The 18418-nt window shown below is 32.6% G+C and overlaps 1 protein-coding gene across 20 annotated transcripts in view; it reads right to left on the reverse strand.

Moving 5' to 3' along the window:
• Nucleotides 1-18418, reverse strand: part of LOC143226825 (echinoderm microtubule-associated protein-like 2) — an 85329-nt gene that overhangs the window by 22738 nt on the left and 44173 nt on the right. For 10 of the 20 annotated variants that reach the window (XM_076458281.1, XM_076458284.1, XM_076458270.1 and 7 more), the window contains exons 3-11: nt 17841-18360; nt 17114-17182; nt 14624-14649; nt 13623-13752; nt 11978-12127; nt 10922-10994; nt 2067-2084; nt 1257-1358; nt 767-871 (exon numbers count right to left, since the gene is read on the reverse strand). In XM_076458281.1, the coding sequence (XP_076314396.1) occupies nt 767-871; nt 1257-1358; nt 2067-2084; nt 10922-10994; nt 11978-12127; nt 13623-13752; nt 14624-14649; nt 17114-17182; nt 17841-18360 (1193 nt within the window). The remainder of the gene's footprint in view (nt 1-766; nt 872-1256; nt 1359-2066; nt 2085-10921; nt 10995-11977; nt 12128-13622; nt 13753-14623; nt 14650-17113; nt 17183-17840; nt 18361-18418) is intronic. The other 10 variants (XM_076458277.1, XM_076458287.1, XM_076458286.1 and 7 more) reach the window with 3 other exon arrangements.

The raw sequence follows: 18418 nt of genomic DNA on the forward strand, positions 1-18418 counted from the left end.
CAGTGGTAGAGATAACGAGACATTTTAAACTCAAAACTACCAACACTGCTCAACACAAACAATGATTTGAAACATAAATGCATGTGAGAATTCTTAAGAAAAACTGGAAAATAATGAATAACCATGTTCAAAGACGTGAACACATGTTCAATATGGCAGTTTGATTATTAATATTGTATACTAGTGCCCATTAATTCCCACAATAACTATGTATAAGTGTGTTGCACACAGCTGCTGACACATATTTTCTCATTACATGATATGAAACTTGGGCCTTCTGATGACACTGTTTAACTGAAACATGTTAACATATTTTTTCTTCAGTTAAACATGCATCATTTTGGAGCAACTACTGTACGTTACTGCTGTGTTATCTTACGCAATGACTTTAATACTTTTATGTTTGATTCTTTATAAAGTGCAATGGTTTAGGTATTCAAAATTCTTATTTTGTTTTTGCATCAAACCTAGGTTAGAGCAACACCCTTTTTTGTGACCAGGTTTCAATCTTCCACAATACAACTCAATATACATGGAAGGAAAGGTACATTCGCATCTATAACTGCTGCTTTGAAGAATGGAGTTTGTTAGGTTTAGATTTGACATGAAACATGACTTTCAATGAATTCAATGTTACCATCACACTGCACATCCAAACTGTACTGTATACCACCAATCATTTATTGAATATACTTCTCCGTTTCCAAATTATCTGTCAATAGAACTTTAAATCATACCACATAATATCTAGTATTTAAACTTTTACCTTGGTTTCAGTAATCTTGTGACCTTTTTCTCCTTTGTGCCATTCCCAGACTGATATTGCATGTTCAGGTGAATCATCTACAGCACACAAGAGGGAGCCACCATCCTTCAAAAACATGAAAAAATAAAATATTGCATTCTCAACTATCAGAATTTTTACAGCTAAAATAGTCTTTCCAAATCTCCAGTTTTTACCAGATATTAAGTTATTTACCACAACACAGTTTCATATATTCTTACTTTTACAAGCTGGTATACAAAATACATTTTCATCATTGCAAAAGTACTGTATTTTTTATCCACTAGTTATAATTCTGGTCTAATTTGAATGCTTTGAAGTCCACAAATTCCTTTCTGTTAAGATTTATTCCAACATAATGGCACCCAACAAGAAAACACAAAACTAAACAAATTTGTCAGTAATAAACCCAGGGCTAAATTAAACATAACAATCCCACCATCACAAAAAAAAAAAAAAAAAGAGTACTTACAGCTTTGGAAAAAGCTACACAACAAACAGATCGTTCAAACTCTCCAATGCCAATCACATGTAGCGTGTTTAGGCTAACTGAATCCCAAACTCTGATGTGAGGCTAAAATGGACAAAAAATGCACAAGTCACTGACTGGTTATAACCAACACTTCATTTATACTAAACTTATCTATGTCAGTAGACCAAACACAGTCTGCAAATGTGCAACATGCACCTGTGTCATGCTGTAAGCTTCCTTCACAGTTGGCTAAGCCTGCCAGAAGCCATGCAAAAGCAACTCAAGAGCTGTTAGTTTCTACTTAATTATATCATAAATTTTGTTTTTTCTCAAGGCATCTAATAAAACAAAGTAAAGTAGTTCAGAGTTCTCATACATACAATCTCAAGATTTATAACCGAACAACAGAAAGTTTGAAAAATTTTGTATTTTGGACAAAATATTTTTACATCACATTTATAGCTGGTAGAATACTAGACTACATGCATACAAAATTTGGAAATGTTTCATATATAAAAAAAACAATTTTTTAGTAACTATTTTGTATTTAGACAAGCACATAAGTTGGTGTATGACACTTAGATAACTTGAACATATCCTTCACTCAACCATTGTAAATCTAAAATTAGTTTAAAATGGAATACTTTAATATTTAGTTCCTCAAACTGGCATTTTACAAACAAGTTACTCTTTCCTGTATCTTGTATGAACTAAGCCTAAAATATGCAACTTTAATAGAGCAGCTGCAATTCTGCAAAAAAAAAAAAAAAAAAAAGCACAACAGCAAAAGAAACAAAAAGTTCACTTTACCCTTTCCACGATTCGGGGCTGAACCAGAAAACAGAAAAAAGAAAAACATCAGTGCATTACAATGAGGGTATGACACTGACGTTATTTCAACACTTGCCAACAACACAGATATGTACAGAAACATTACTAGTAAAATTAATATACCTTCATATTACAAGCAAAGTTATTCTTCTGAATTATATAGTTAAAGAATAGAGGATAACACACTTCTTGACCGTAATCTCCTAGAAACAGAAAAAAAAACGTGATAAAGTTTTAACACTTTCCTTTTCTTACGTAATTTAATGTTTTTGTTGAGTTTTCTTAAAGATATATGCTTATTTCATCACATACCCAAGTAGATGCAACTAAAACATATTCTTCTAGGGTTTTTCAAGGAGAGTGGAGTATAGAGTTTTAGAAGGTAACAATCCTAAGACTCATATTTTCTCTAGGGTGAAATTAACCTATGATCATTCATGCACACACTTTGAGCATCACATGTAATGCTTATATGAAGCTGTCTTCCAATCTCACATGTTGAACCAGAACAATCCGTTCCTATTGCAACATTCATGGGCAGGAACTGCATATCAATTTACAGCTGTGTATCACACACGATAATCACGAGCTTCAACATTACATCCTATACACAGGGCAGAGATAGGGTTAACAACTTTATTAAATTATTCATGGAACTGAAACGTATCAAAATTTCATACATTTTTTATCATTACTAGTCTTCCATATGGTCATTAGATTTTGAGAAAACTACTAATCAAATAGTTAAAAAAAAAAAAACTAGGTAAAAGAACCTTAAAATTGGTATATTTTCTTGAAAATTAATTAGTACAAAAATTATACAGCAATATATATTTAAATATCAGTTTCTGTTCCTCTGAAACACAGCTATAGTTATACACCAATAGATGATGCTAATTTTTAGTGTGTGCATTCCACCTTTAATAATGGTTTTTTAAAAACCCCAGGGCTCAGCATGGCCAGATGGTTAAGGCGTTCGACTCATAATTTGAAGGTTGCAGATTTGAGTCTCTGTCGCACCAAACATGCTTGCCCTGTCAGTCATGAGGGCGTTATAATTAGACAGTCAATCCCACTATTCATTGGTAAAAGAGTAGCCCAAGAGTTGGAAGTAGGTGGTGATGACTGCCTTTCCTTTAGTCTTACACTGCTAAATTACGGACGACTAGTGTAGATAGCCCTCAAGTAGCTTTGTGCAAAATTCGAAACAAACAAAAAAAAACAGAAATAATCTTGCAAGCATTTTTTAATGACTGTGTTACTATTACAACTAGCTCTTGATTATCTGCTTCTTTACCTTTACAAGTAATAAACTACAGAGAGTTTTCCATGTAGAAATATTTCTTCTATAACCAATTTTTCACATGATCAACTCTAGATGGTTTTATTAAGAAGCAAATGTGAATATAACATCAAAATATGCATACATTCAAATTCTAAGCGAGGACCACTTGCACATTATATGATAATATACACAAAAAATGTCGTTAATGAAACACTAGGAATATGATACCCAAATAACGCAATGGATCAACAGCATTATAAAAAAAAAATCCAAACTATAACTTATCAAAAACTAGAGGAAATAATAAAAATGAAATGAGAAGTGAACAAAAATGTCTGTATTTTAAGATACTGCTTCTATGATGTTTGTTTACTAAAACTGACAAGTGATGAAATGTTTCCAAATTTCAATATTTTTCACTTTCTTAAGTGAACAGAAATACAGGGTATTTTATGAAGAAATGTTGCTAATTAAGCCCTGGTATGCTTTAGTCTGATCCCATTTGCTAGGCCTAAAAATTATAATTTCTTCAACTCAGATGTTTTACATTACTGAATTAAAACTTGTGCTATTGGTATTTCTTGGCTTTAAATTATATAATATTACCTATTTATTTTTCACCAAATTTAAAACTGAAAACTTATGATATAGAGGCTTAATATATCCTTCAAAAATATCAAAAAGGATATAAACTCACCAGCATTTTTTATTTTTCAACTTGACATGAAATCATACAAGAGTATCTCATCATCTACCAACAGCAAAAAGGTTTTCACAGAATAACCTTAAAACCTTGACACTTTAAAGTAACCGGGTAATATTAGGTACTAACAACAATACTCAACTGACGACAATAATACCACTAACTAACAACAATACTCAACTGACGACAAGAATACCACTAACTAACAACAATACTCAACTGACAACAATAATATCACTAACCTTAAAACCTTGACACTTTAAAGTAACCGGGTAATATTAGGTACTAACAACAATACTCAACTGACGACAAGAATACCACTAACCTTAAAACCTTGACACTTTAAAGTAACCGGGTAATATTAGGTACTAACAACAATACTCAACTGACGACAATAATATCACTAACCTTAAAACCTTGACACTTTAAAGTAACCGGGTAATATTAGGTACTAACAACAATACTCAACTGACGACAATAATATCACTAACCTTAAAACCTTGACACTTTAAAGTAACCGGGTAATATTAGGTACTAACAACAATACTCAACTGACGACAAGAATACCACTAACCTTAAAACCTTGACACTTTAAAGTAACCGGGTAATATTAGGTACTAACAACAATACTCAACTGACGACAATAATATCACTAATCTTAAAACCTTGACACTTTAAAGTAACCGGTAATATTAGGTACTAACAACAATACTCAACTGACGACAATAATATCACTAATCTTAAAACCTTGACACTTTAAAGTAACCGGGTAATATTAGGTACTAACAACAATACTCAACTGACGACAATAATATCACTAATCTTAAAACCTTGACACTTTAAAGTAACCGGGTAATATTAGGTACTAACAACAATACTCAACTGGCGACAATAATATCACTAACCTTAAAACCTTGACACTTTAAAGTAACGGGTAATATTAGGTACTAACAACAATACTCAACTGGCGACAATAATATCACTAATCTTAAAACCTTGACACTTTAAAGTAACCGGTAATATTAGGTACTAACAACAATACTCAACTGGCGACAATAATATCACTAACCTTAAAACCTTGACACTTTAAAGTAACCGGGTAATATTAGGTACTAACAACAATACTCAACTGACGACAATAATATCACTAATCTTAAAACCTTGACACTTTAAAGTAACCGGTAATATTAGGTACTAACAACAATACTCAACTGGCGACAATAATATCACTAATCTTAAAACCTTGACACTTTAAAGTAACCGGTAATATTAGGTACTAACAACAATACTCAACTGACGACAATAATATCACTAATCTTAAAACCTTGACACTTTAAAGTAACGGGTAATATTAGGTACTAACAACAATACTCAACTGGCGACAATAATATCACTAATCTTAAAACCTTGACACTTTAAAGTAACCGGGTAATATTAGGTACTAACAACAATACTCAACTGACGACAATAATATCACTAATCTTAAAACCTTGACACTTTAAAGTAACCGGGTAATATTAGGTACTAACAACAATACTCAACTGACGACAATAATATCACTAATCTTAAAACCTTGACACTTTAAAGTAACCGGTAATATTAGGTACTAACAACAATACTCAACTGGCGACAATAATATCACTAACCTTAAAACCTTGACACTTTAAAGTAACCGGGTAATATTAGGTACTAACAACAATACTCAACTGACGACAAGAATACCACTAACTAACAACAATACTCAACTGACGACAATAATATCACTAATCTTAAAACCTTGACACTTTAAAGTAACCGGGTAATATTAGGTACTAACAACAATACTCAACTGGCGACAATAATATCACTAATCTTAAAACCTTGACACTTTAAAGTAACCGGTAATATTAGGTACTAACAACAATACTCAACTGACGACAATAATATCACTAATCTTAAAACCTTGACACTTTAAAGTAACCGGTAATATTAGGTACTAACAACAATACTCAACTGACAACAATAATATCACTAATCTTAAAACCTTGACACTTTAAAGTAACCGGTAATATTAGGTACTAACAACAATACTCAACTGACGACAATAATATCACTAATCTTAAAACCTTGACACTTTAAAGTAACCGGGTAATATTAGGTACTAACAACAATACTCAACTGACGACAATAATATCACTAATCTTAAAACCTTGACACTTTAAAGTAACCGGTAATATTAGGTACTAACAACAATACTCAACTGACGACAATAATATCACTAATCTTAAAACCTTGACACTTTAAAGTAACCGGGTAATATTAGGTACTAACAACAATACTCAACTGACGACAATAATATCACTAATCTTAAAACCTTGACACTTTAAAGTAACCGGGTAATATTAGGTACTAACAACAATACTCAACTGACGACAATAATATCACTAATCTTAAAACCTTGACACTTTAAAGTAACCGGGTAATATTAGGTACTAACAACAATACTCAACTGACGACAATAATATCACTAATCTTAAAACCTTGACACTTTAAAGTAACCGGTAATATTAGGTACTAACAACAATACTCAACTGCGACAATAATATCACTAATCTTAAAACCTTGACACTTTAAAGTAACCGGTAATATTAGGTACTAACAACAATACTCAACTGACGACAATAATATCACTAATCTTAAAACCTTGACACTTTAAAGTAACCGGTAATATTAGGTACTAACAACAATACTCAACTGACGACAATAATATCACTAATCTTAAAACCTTGACACTTTAAAGTAACCGGTAATATTAGGTACTAACAACAATACTCAACTGACGACAATAATATCACTAATCTTAAAACCTTGACACTTTAAAGTAACCGGTAATATTAGGTACTAACAACAATACTCAACTGACGACAATAATATCACTAATCTTAAAACCTTGACACTTTAAAGTAACCGGGTAATATTAGGTACTAACAACAATACTCAACTGACGACAATAATATCACTAATCTTAAAACCTTGACACTTTAAAGTAACCGGTAATATTAGGTACTAACAACAATACTCAACTGACGACAATAATATCACTAATCTTAAAACCTTGACACTTTAAAGTAACCGGGTAATATTAGGTACTAACAACAATACTCAACTGGCGACAATAATATCACTAATCTTAAAACCTTGACACTTTAAAGTAACCGGTAATATTAGGTACTAACAACAATACTCAACTGGCGACAATAATATCACTAATCTTAAAACCTTGACACTTTAAAGTAACCGGTAATATTAGGTACTAACAACAATACTCAACTGACGACAATAATATCACTAATCTTAAAACCTTGACACTTTAAAGTAACCGGTAATATTAGGTACTAACAACAATACTCAACTGACGACAATAATATCACTAATCTTAAAACCTTGACACTTCAAAGTAACCGGGTAATATTAGGTACTAACAACAATACTCAACTGACGACAAGAATACCACTAACTAACAACAATACTCAACTGACGACAAGAATACCACTAACTAACAACAATACTCAACTGACGACAATAATATCACTAACCTTAAAACCTTGACACTTTAAAGTAACCGGGTAATATTAGGTACTAACAACAATACTCAACTGACGACAAGAATACCACTAACTAACAACAATACTCAACTGACGACAATAATATCACTAACCTTAAAACCTTGACACTTTAAAGTAACCGGGTAATATTAGGTACTAACAACAATACTCAACTGACGACAAGAATACCACTAACTAACAACAATACTCAACTGACGACAATAATATCACTAATCTTAAAACCTTGACACTTTAAAGTAACCGGGTAATATTAGGTACTAACAACAATACTCAACTGACGACAATAATATCACTAATCTTAAAACCTTGACACTTTAAAGTAACCGGGTAATATTAGGTACCAACAACAATACTCAACTGACGACAATAATATCACTAATCTTAAAACCTTGACACTTTAAAGTAACCGGTAATATTAGGTACTAACAACAATACTCAACTGACGACAATAATATCACTAATCTTAAAACCTTGACACTTTAAAGTAACCGGTAATATTAGGTACTAACAACAATACTCAACTGACGACAATAATATCACTAATCTTAAAACCTTGACACTTTAAAGTAACCGGTAATATTAGGTACTAACAACAATACTCAACTGACGACAATAATATCACTAATCTTAAAACCTTGACACTTTAAAGTAACCGGTAATATTAGGTACTAACAACAATACTCAACTGACGACAATAATATCACTAATCTTAAAACCTTGACACTTTAAAGTAACCGGTAATATTAGGTACTAACAACAATACTCAACTGACGACAATAATATCACTAATCTTAAAACCTTGACACTTTAAAGTAACCGGTAATATTAGGTACTAACAACAATACTCAACTGACGACAATAATATCACTAATCTTAAAACCTTGACACTTCAAAGTAACCGGGTAATATTAGGTACTAACAACAATACTCAACTGACGACAAGAATACCACTAACTAACAACAATACTCAACTGACGACAATAATATCACTAACCTTAAAACCTTGACACTTTAAAGTAACCGGTAATATTAGGTACTAACAACAATACTCAACTGACGACAAGAATACCACTAACTAACAACAATACTCAACTGGACGACAATAATATCACTAACCTTAAAACCTTGACACTTTAAAGTAACCGGTAATATTAGGTACTAACAACAATACTCAACTGACGACAATAATATCACTAATCTTAAAACCTTGACACTTTAAAGTAACCGGTAATATTAGGTACTAACAACAATACTCAACTGACGACAATAATATCACTAATCTTAAAACCTTGACACTTTAAAGTAACCGGTAATATTAGGTACTAACAACAATACTCAACTGACGACAATAATATCACTAATCTTAAAACCTTGACACTTTAAAGTAACCGGTAATATTGGGTACTAACAACAATACTCAACTGACGACAATAATATCACTAATCTTAAAACCTTGACACTTCAAAGTAACCGGGTAATATTAGGTACTAACAACAATACTCAACTGACGACAAGAATACCACTAACTAACAACAATACTCAACTGACGACAATAATATCACTAACCTTAAAACCTTGACACTTTAAAGTAACCGGTAATATTAGGTACTAACAACAATACTCAACTGGCGACAATAATATCACTAATCTTAAAACCTTGACACTTTAAAGTAACCGGTAATATTAGGTACTAACAACAATACTCAACTGACGACAAGAATACCACTAACTAACAACAATACTCAACTGACGACAATAATATCACTAACCTTAAAACCTTGACACTTTAAAGTAACCGGGTAATATTAGGTACTCAACAACAATACTCAACTGGCGACAATAATATCACTAATCTTAAAACCTTGACACTTCAAAGTAACCGGTAATATTAGGTACTAACAACAATACTCAACTGACGACAAGAATACCACTAACTAACAACAATACTCAACTGACGACAATAATATCACTAACCTTAAAACCTTGACACTTTAAAGTAACCGGTAATATTAGGTACTAACAACAATACTCAACTGACGACAAGAATACCACTAACTAACAACAATACTCAACTGACGACAATAATATCACTAACCTTAAAACCTTGACACTTTAAAGTAACCGGGTAATATTAGGTACTAACAACAATACTCAACTGACGACAATAATATCACTAATCTTAAAACCTTGACACTTTAAAGTAACCGGGTAATATTAGGTACTAACAACAATACTCAACTGACGACAATAATATCACTAATCTTAAAACCTTGACACTTCAAAGTAACCGGGTAATATTAGGTAATAAAACATAATAGTTGCACTTGACCACAGTGTAAAATGTAAAACCCAAATGACATTAAGTAGTCGGAAGATGTCTCTTATGACATTAAGTAGTCGGAAGATGTCTCTTATGACATTAAGTAGTCGGAAGATGTCTCTTATGACATTAAGTAGTCGGAAGATGTCTCTTATGACATTAAGTAGTCGGAAGATGTCTCTTATGACATTAAGTAGTCGGAAGATGTCTCTTATGACATTAAGTAGTCGGAAGATGTCTCTTATGACATTAAGTAGTCGGAAGATGTCTCTTATGACATTAAGTAGTCGGAAGATGTCTCTTATGACATTAAGTAGTCGGAAGATGTCTCTTATGACATTAAGTAGTCGGAAGATGTCTCTTATGACATTAAGTAGTCTGAAGATGTCTCTTATGACATTAAGTAGTCTGAAGATGTCTCTTATGACATTAAGTAGTCTGAAGATGTCTCTTACAATGAAGAAAACTTCCATAATATTTATACTAAGGTTCACTGAGTAGAGTGAATAAACAGGATGTTTGCAGTTACTGACACGAGATAGAGATCTCAAATAAAAGGTCAATACAAAAATCTTGATAGAACACAAAGTGTTTAATGTAAGATAAAAATTAGGGGATTACAGACAGAACTACGAGTTTTCCACCTAAATATCAGAAAACAAATACAGGAAACAGATAAAAAAAAACTCCTATAGAAAATGAAAAACTACAGTAAAAAAGTACACCCTGTAATATTTATCTACAACCAACTAACATTAAACTACAAATATAATTCCAGTATCTAAATATCAATATTTATTTTAAATAGAAATGAATGGAAATACATTAAATATTCAGCACTAAAAAACAACAACAAAAAAGACAAATCAGGTTTTATCAAAAGTTAAATCAATATTTGTCTGAAGGTACATATTAACTCACCCGTCTTTCTCTTCGATCAACACCAGCGACCTGACCTGAAGCTATAATGAGCTTATTTGGATGGACTGCCAAACTAAAAATATCACAGACAACACCCAAGTGTTATACAAATACAAGAATTACTACCTACACCTAAAAACACTTTACCTACTGCATAGAAGGAGACAAGTTATATATACACAGTACATCAAACACTACAACACGATACTTGAATAAGGAACTGGCCTTACACATTTCTTAAATATTCCTGCTCCAGTTTTATTATTGTACTTGAATTTTCTACTCATTATAAAAGCCAAAGAGAAAGACAAAATAAACCAAACACTACTTATAGCACAAGTTAGCTGTATTAAAAATTAAAAATATAATTCTATAATGGCTTCATACTGACACTCTCTGTGTGTATTTTATTATTCTTGTGTGTACTAAAATACCTGTCAAGAAACTTAAATCAGCCAGATGTGTATTTTTTGGATGTTTGTTTTAGGATTTATATCTAAAAATATTTTTGTGTGACTTTAAACTACTAAGTATTAGAAAATCTTGCATAATTTACACATATAATAATAGTTTTTGTTTTTAGAACTTTGTACCGAAGTATTACAAAAGTTATCTGTGCATATCCAACCCTAACCTTGAACTGAGAGATAAGAAGGAAAGTAGCTAGTTAACAGCATCCATTGTTAAGAGGGTTGGTCAGTTCAAACCATTGTCAGCTATGATCAATGAACTGGTCAGTGGTCAGTTTGAACTGACCAACCCTCTTACAGTGCACTCATGGCCTCAAACTGCAGAGCACATTTTTGGTCCAAGGAAACATGGGCATGCACCCCTGGGTTTGTGTCAGAACAAACCATGTCCTCACACACATAAGGATCTCCACACTATAGCTATAGTGTAGTTCCTGTGCTGTTAAAATTTATGTACGTCAAAAAAGGAAATAAACGAGATGACAAGCACAAGAAATAGTCTATTTCTTCATATTCATAAACAAATTCATAAAAAAGGAATTTTATCAAACACCATTATTATACATTCTAGCCAACTTTCCCTTACCATTTCACATCATCTGTATGACCCAAATAATGACGCTGAGTTTGATCATCCACATTGTAAAGGACCACAACAGCAGCCACAAAGTAAACCATCTCTCCAGTTGGTAGCAGGTGAAGATTGGACCGACAATCTCGTCCTCTATAGCCATAACTGTGCTCTATGGGTCAAGGTTAGCACTAGACTCCTATACAATCACTAAGCCTAATTATTAGTTATTTACCAAGTTTTTCTCTTTGCTATTACTAAATACTAACTAAAGATCATTGATTTGAAAGACATTTCATCACAAGAATTTTAAATAAATCTTTTTTCTTACAGGCCTTCAAGTGGGTTCTGGTAAAAACAAAACAGCATTATGACAACAAGCCTTAGGCACAACATGTTGCTCAATACTATTATGACAACAAGCCTTAGGCACAACATGTTGCTCAATACTATTATGACAACAAGGCACAACACGTTGCTCAATACTAGAGCTTATCAAAGTCTACTATATTATTATTCTTTGTGAAAACCCATACAAGGTCAGTAATGACTTCCTGTATATTAATACTATTCACTGGATTCTGATAGTACAAAAAAGACAACAACAAAAGAGCTACTGATTTAAATAATGCTTCATGCTTGCAAAGTATGATCTATGACATTATTTAACATTTGATAGATACTAGTTACATCACAGCTTACATTATCACTGTCATCAGAACATCATACGATGATCAATAACACTTATTTGTTGAGATTTTTAACAATATTTGGGAAAACATGGGTGTTGCTTTTTGTTGTTTTTTAATTAGATAGGACTTAAAAATTAGAAATACTGATAAATACTACAATACATAAACAAAACATCCCAGTTTTACTAGATTCTTCTAGATGAGTTATGTAAGGGTAAGAACCTGCCAACATCTTTAAGATTTTCTATTACAGACATGAGATCTACACATTAAAATGTGTCAACAGTTGGTTCTCTTCAGAGCATCATTACGATAAGTACCTGAAGTGTCCTACATCACAATTAAGTATAATAACTTGACATTTGCACAAATATTCTTCACCTTGTGTAACCACATTCAAGAACATGTTTACACTGCCAGTAATCCTTTCATATAAAAGATAGTAGTGGTTGCAGTAATAACCATAAATTTCTCTGGAAAAATTATGTGGGTATTATAAACAACCTAAATAATTACAAGTTATTTTCTTATTGCAAGAACCTTGCTGATCTCTCTGTATTACATAAATTAAAAGTTTAGATATATACAGTGCGTGCACTCAGATGTATATATTGTATCTAAACTGGTTAACAACTGGAAAACCAGACTTTAGACAACACTCGTGTAGATACATGTCACGGACAACACTCACATAGATACAAATGTCACGGACATCACTCACATAGATACAAATGACACTGATAACACCCAAGTAAATACGAATATCACCAACTACTGCAAAAGACTGAATAAAAGTGTTAATTTGCATGTCCAATTAAATTCAAATTTATGACCAATTTTTGTTAAATATAAAATGTGTACTAGTTTTTCTTAAGTTCATTTGTTTAGTTACATGACACTTAGAGGTATCAACTGGGGAGAGAAAAAAAAAAAGAGATAGAACTTAAACATTCAACAACAAAGGATACACCCACTCTAAGCGTAGTCGTTGTAAGGGGGCGTTGTTCACTTTACTCAGAGTGTAGTCCTGCAGAAATTCAGATGGGATGTGCATTACAATTGGCCGACCACGCAAGTACATTTTCAGTGTCCCTTCCTCTGTAATAACAAAATGTTAAGAATCTTCTAGCTAGAAATAGCTGATCATAAAAAGTGTATCATAATCAGCTGAAACACAAAATTAATCTTAACTGAACTGGTGAGAAAATAAGACTTGGTGTTAAAATATCCTGTTTTCTGGAATCATAATGAACTTAACCAAGCGATGTTTTTGGAAAACAAGATTGCAAACAAAGTCTGTATACATTGTAGTGATCATCTGAAAGAAAATTTCATTATAAACAGTAATGTTAATTAACTGTTACAAATGATACTTCTCACAGTAATATTGTTAATTTTACAAACTACAATTGGGAAAATGAAAACTGGCACATAAAATTTGGTAAGTTTGAGAGAAAACATCTGGATAAAATAATATACAGTTACTTTTTAAAAGAGTTAAAATTAAACCATTACAGCAGATAAGGACACATCTTAAATGCCAGTAGCAAAAATGAAACATGTTTAAAAAACCCGCTAATTACGATTAAAAAAACATGCAGCTTTATCGTTTAATAGGCCTGACAAAAGCGTACAAAAATAATCTAAGATGAAAAAAAGTAGTTTAATGTTAACACAACCAGTTGGGTCCAAGAAGATGAAAAACATACATGTGTTTGTATGTTAGAAAGATAAACATAGCTCAAGACAAAAGTGTGAGGTAGAATGGTACAAGTATTAATAAGCAGAATTATAAGAGTTATAAACTTTAATAAACAAGAATATTTAAAGTTAGTAAAAATGTAAAGAACGAAACTTATTATGTTTGAACATTAATAACACAGGTATACAAACAAAATAAGAGATATACTTGAACAAAGTGTGGCAGGAGCGTCACAATATTAGCAAGACAAAAGAGAATATAACTTACCAGAATTTAGGCTTATTTCTTTGGTGCTGAAAACAAAGTAAGAAAGACCAAAGTTATTAATAGTTCTTCATAAATGTTATGTAATGTTAAATCAATATATTAAAGTATATTTGGTGGAATATTTTTATGTTATTTCCAACTTCCATCAGTTGTAACAGTGGATATCAGTGGTAAAAAATATTGTTTTTTGCTCTGACTTAAAACGGTAAATATTAAGTGAGGAACATACTTGAGGGAGAATAAGTCTTTTTTAAAATTGAGACCACAAACAAACCTGAGTACAGAAACTGTCCTCATCTCCACCCCACATACATACATTTGAAAGCCACATTCCACAACTGAATACAGATGTAGGACTAATACAATAATCATGAAATCAAACTAAACCTTACTAATGGTCTGTAAGCAATATTGTAATAACTACTGGAGTTAAACAACAATATGATAAAACACAGCTTTATCAAATCTTTAATAACTATCATTATTATTATTAAAATAAAAAGTATTTGGGTAATATGAAGCAATAAGTTGCAGCATCAAGTGTTTTTCTTACACTATTTTGTTTTATAATAAACCCATTATAAATATTACAAAATATCTACATGTTGACATGAACAATCATTGGTCTTGTCAACATTCAACAGCTTGCTATACTCATAACATAAACATATCCAATGGAACCACAACCATCTGCCAAATTCTAATGGGGAAATCTTGTATTCTGTTTACAATGTTTCAGAAATTAAAACTTGTCATTGATAAGAGACACCTCATCACTTCACAATCTGAATTTTATTTAAAACACTTATCAAACTTCATAACACTACAAGAAGTTAAAATTATAAACCAACTCAAGAGTTTCTAAGTAATAACAAACTTTAGTTTGTATGTTATTGCTATTCAAGAGTACAGAGTAGCAGAAGTTAAGTTAGTTTTAAACTTGATTTTTGATGTGCATATGTTAATATCAGACAAACGTTATTGCCGTTACAAAATGCAGAAGAATGTATTTCTTATAAAACTATACACACAGTTTGCTAACCAAGAGTTATTATGGTATTCATGAAAGAATCATGAGCAACTATACAAACATTAAAACAAAAAGGCACTAGCCATGCATCAACAAGAACATAAGGCATTTGAAAATACATCTGTTTACAACATCAGCAGAAACACCAGCCACAACAACAGAAAGAGATACCACCATCACCATGAATACGGGTTACAATACAAGCAGTAGGTATTATCTCACAGCAACGTTAGCAGGAAATACCACCATCACCATGAATACGGGTTACAATACAAGCAGGGAGGTATTATCTCACAGCAACGTTAGCAGGAAATACCACCATCACCCTGAATACAGGTTACAATACAAGCAGGAGGTATTATCTCACAGCAACGTTAGCAGGAAATACCACCATCACCATGAATACAGGTTACAATACAAGCAGGAGGTATTATCTCACAGCAACGTTAGCAGGAAATACCACCATCACCATGAATACAGGTTACAATACAAGCAGGAGGTATTATCTCACAGCAACGTTAGCAGGAAATACCACCATCACCATGAATACAGGTTACAATACAAGCAGGAAGTACTGTCACACAGCAACGTTAGCAGGAAATACCACCATCACCATGAATACAGGTTACAATACAAGCAGGAGATACTGTCACACAGCAACGTTAGCAGGAAATACCACCATCACCATGAACTCATAATTCAACTGGATAATGTATTCTAAAGCTTAAAATTCAGCACCAGTCACATAAAAGCTAACAGAAACTGCCACCATCATGAAAGACAGAACTTCAAGACAAGATATTCTCAGTTTTTTAGCTTCAACACCAGGCACACCACAGCCTAAAAACCACCACCACAGTGAACAAAGAGTACATGTAAAATTATTCATTCTGAGATTTAGCTTCAGAACAAGTAACAGGACAACTTGAGAGTTAAAATACAACATCAACATAATCACACATTATTTATAACAGTCTTAAAACAATTTTTGATTAAATACGTCACTGTCGATTTAACGTTTGAAACCATCACCATCAACAATACAAAGTCAGCGTTCCCGCATAACTTTTAACAGAAGCTTTACCTTCAATACACTTTACACAAGCTACACTTACCTTCAATACCACCTAAACAAAATACTTGTTAGCTTGCAGGAAGAAGATATTAGGACATTTAAGTTTTCAGACTCATAACATAAATGCTGTATCAACATCAAGTATTGGAAAACTCCAAAATGCTGTGAATTACAACTACCACCACCACATGTATACAAAATACTTCCACACAAAATATTTACATATTCTAATACAAGGGTTATCAACTAAGTCGTACCACCACGAACACATAGTACTTTCTATATAAGCCTCAATACCAGCTACAAGAAATCTTGTTAACTAGTAAAGACCACCACCACCATTATGGAGAAAAACACCACTGCCTCATAAGGCAGTCAACATTACCCGTGCCTGGGCTGCAAAACAGATGCTGTTCGGACATGCAGATTTAAGAGAGATCCAGTAGTCACACGTCTAGGAATGAAAAAAGTTGTCTCCTTCATTTTATCATGCATATAAAACATTCCATTACAAGATAAAATATTTTGGCATTAAAAAAGAATACAAAAACACTTTCCATGCAAGAAAATACATTATTACAAACCAACAAAATATTATAACTTTAGTGTATTTTGCTACTGAAGTTCAAATTTCTACACTTACTTTAATGTAGGCCATGTGTATTCACGGTGGTTAACTTTAATATAAAAACAGTACTATCAATATACGACCTATAACCAGTTGATCCAAGTTTTTTAGAGCATTGCCATAAAATAGAGCAATACAATTTCAAGGATAGGAGAACCATCACCAGTCATTTCAAAATAAAAAAGTAGCATTCTAATGCATTTTGTATTACAGAAGTGTTCTAAAATTATCCTACATTGCTAGTATTTTGCTAACAAAAGTTTTATTAAAAAAAAATAATCACAAAAAAGATTGGATTTCTCAGAACAAAAACTATTAATAGGTTTGTAACAAAAAGTATCCAAAGAATATAGATAAATAAATTAGTGAAACAACAGTCACTTGATTATTGTGTATGCAATCTGAATACTACTACTAACTGAAACTTTCCAAGATAAAGTTTTATCAGCATAAAAACAGGTTCACAGATAAGAAGTGTATTTACCTTGAAAGAGTTCCAGCTGGTGATCCAGCTTCTTGACTTCCTGAAAACCTCTTCATGGCCAAAAGGTTGGAAGTAGAAGCTGAGAAACCTCGACTAGGGGAAGGTGTATGACGTGGTGATGGTGTTCCTCTGATAGAGTTCTGAGAAGGAGCTGGGGAGGAGCTGGGAGAGAGGGAGTTAGAGCTCTGACCTCCCTCGCTCTGTAAGGAGCTTGTGGAACCTGCAGGATAATGTGACAACCGCTTGGGCCCATAGGACGTTCGCGTGTGGCTTCTCTCTTCTGCGTACATTGGGGAACGATGATCGGACTTTGCATCCGAAAGCCTCGCTCCTTGATTTTTTATATCTGTAGCTGAAGGAGATCGCTGCTTGTTGTTTACTTGTATATGATAGGAATTCTCTGTCCCATTACCATCAACCACGTCACGCTGCATGTTGCTGCCTGAAGTTCTGTAACTTGGACGTGAAGAGGAGGTAATCTTGTTAGGGGTGGTGATACTGTTGTTGGTAATTACAACAGCTACAAGAAGAAAGTTATATTTTGGTTTTTACTGGAGGTTTGTGTATCTAGGTTTTTT

The sequence above is a fragment of the Tachypleus tridentatus genome, chromosome 9 (assembly GCF_004210375.1).
Source record: "Tachypleus tridentatus isolate NWPU-2018 chromosome 9, ASM421037v1, whole genome shotgun sequence".
NCBI lineage: Eukaryota > Metazoa > Arthropoda > Merostomata > Xiphosura > Limulidae > Tachypleus > Tachypleus tridentatus.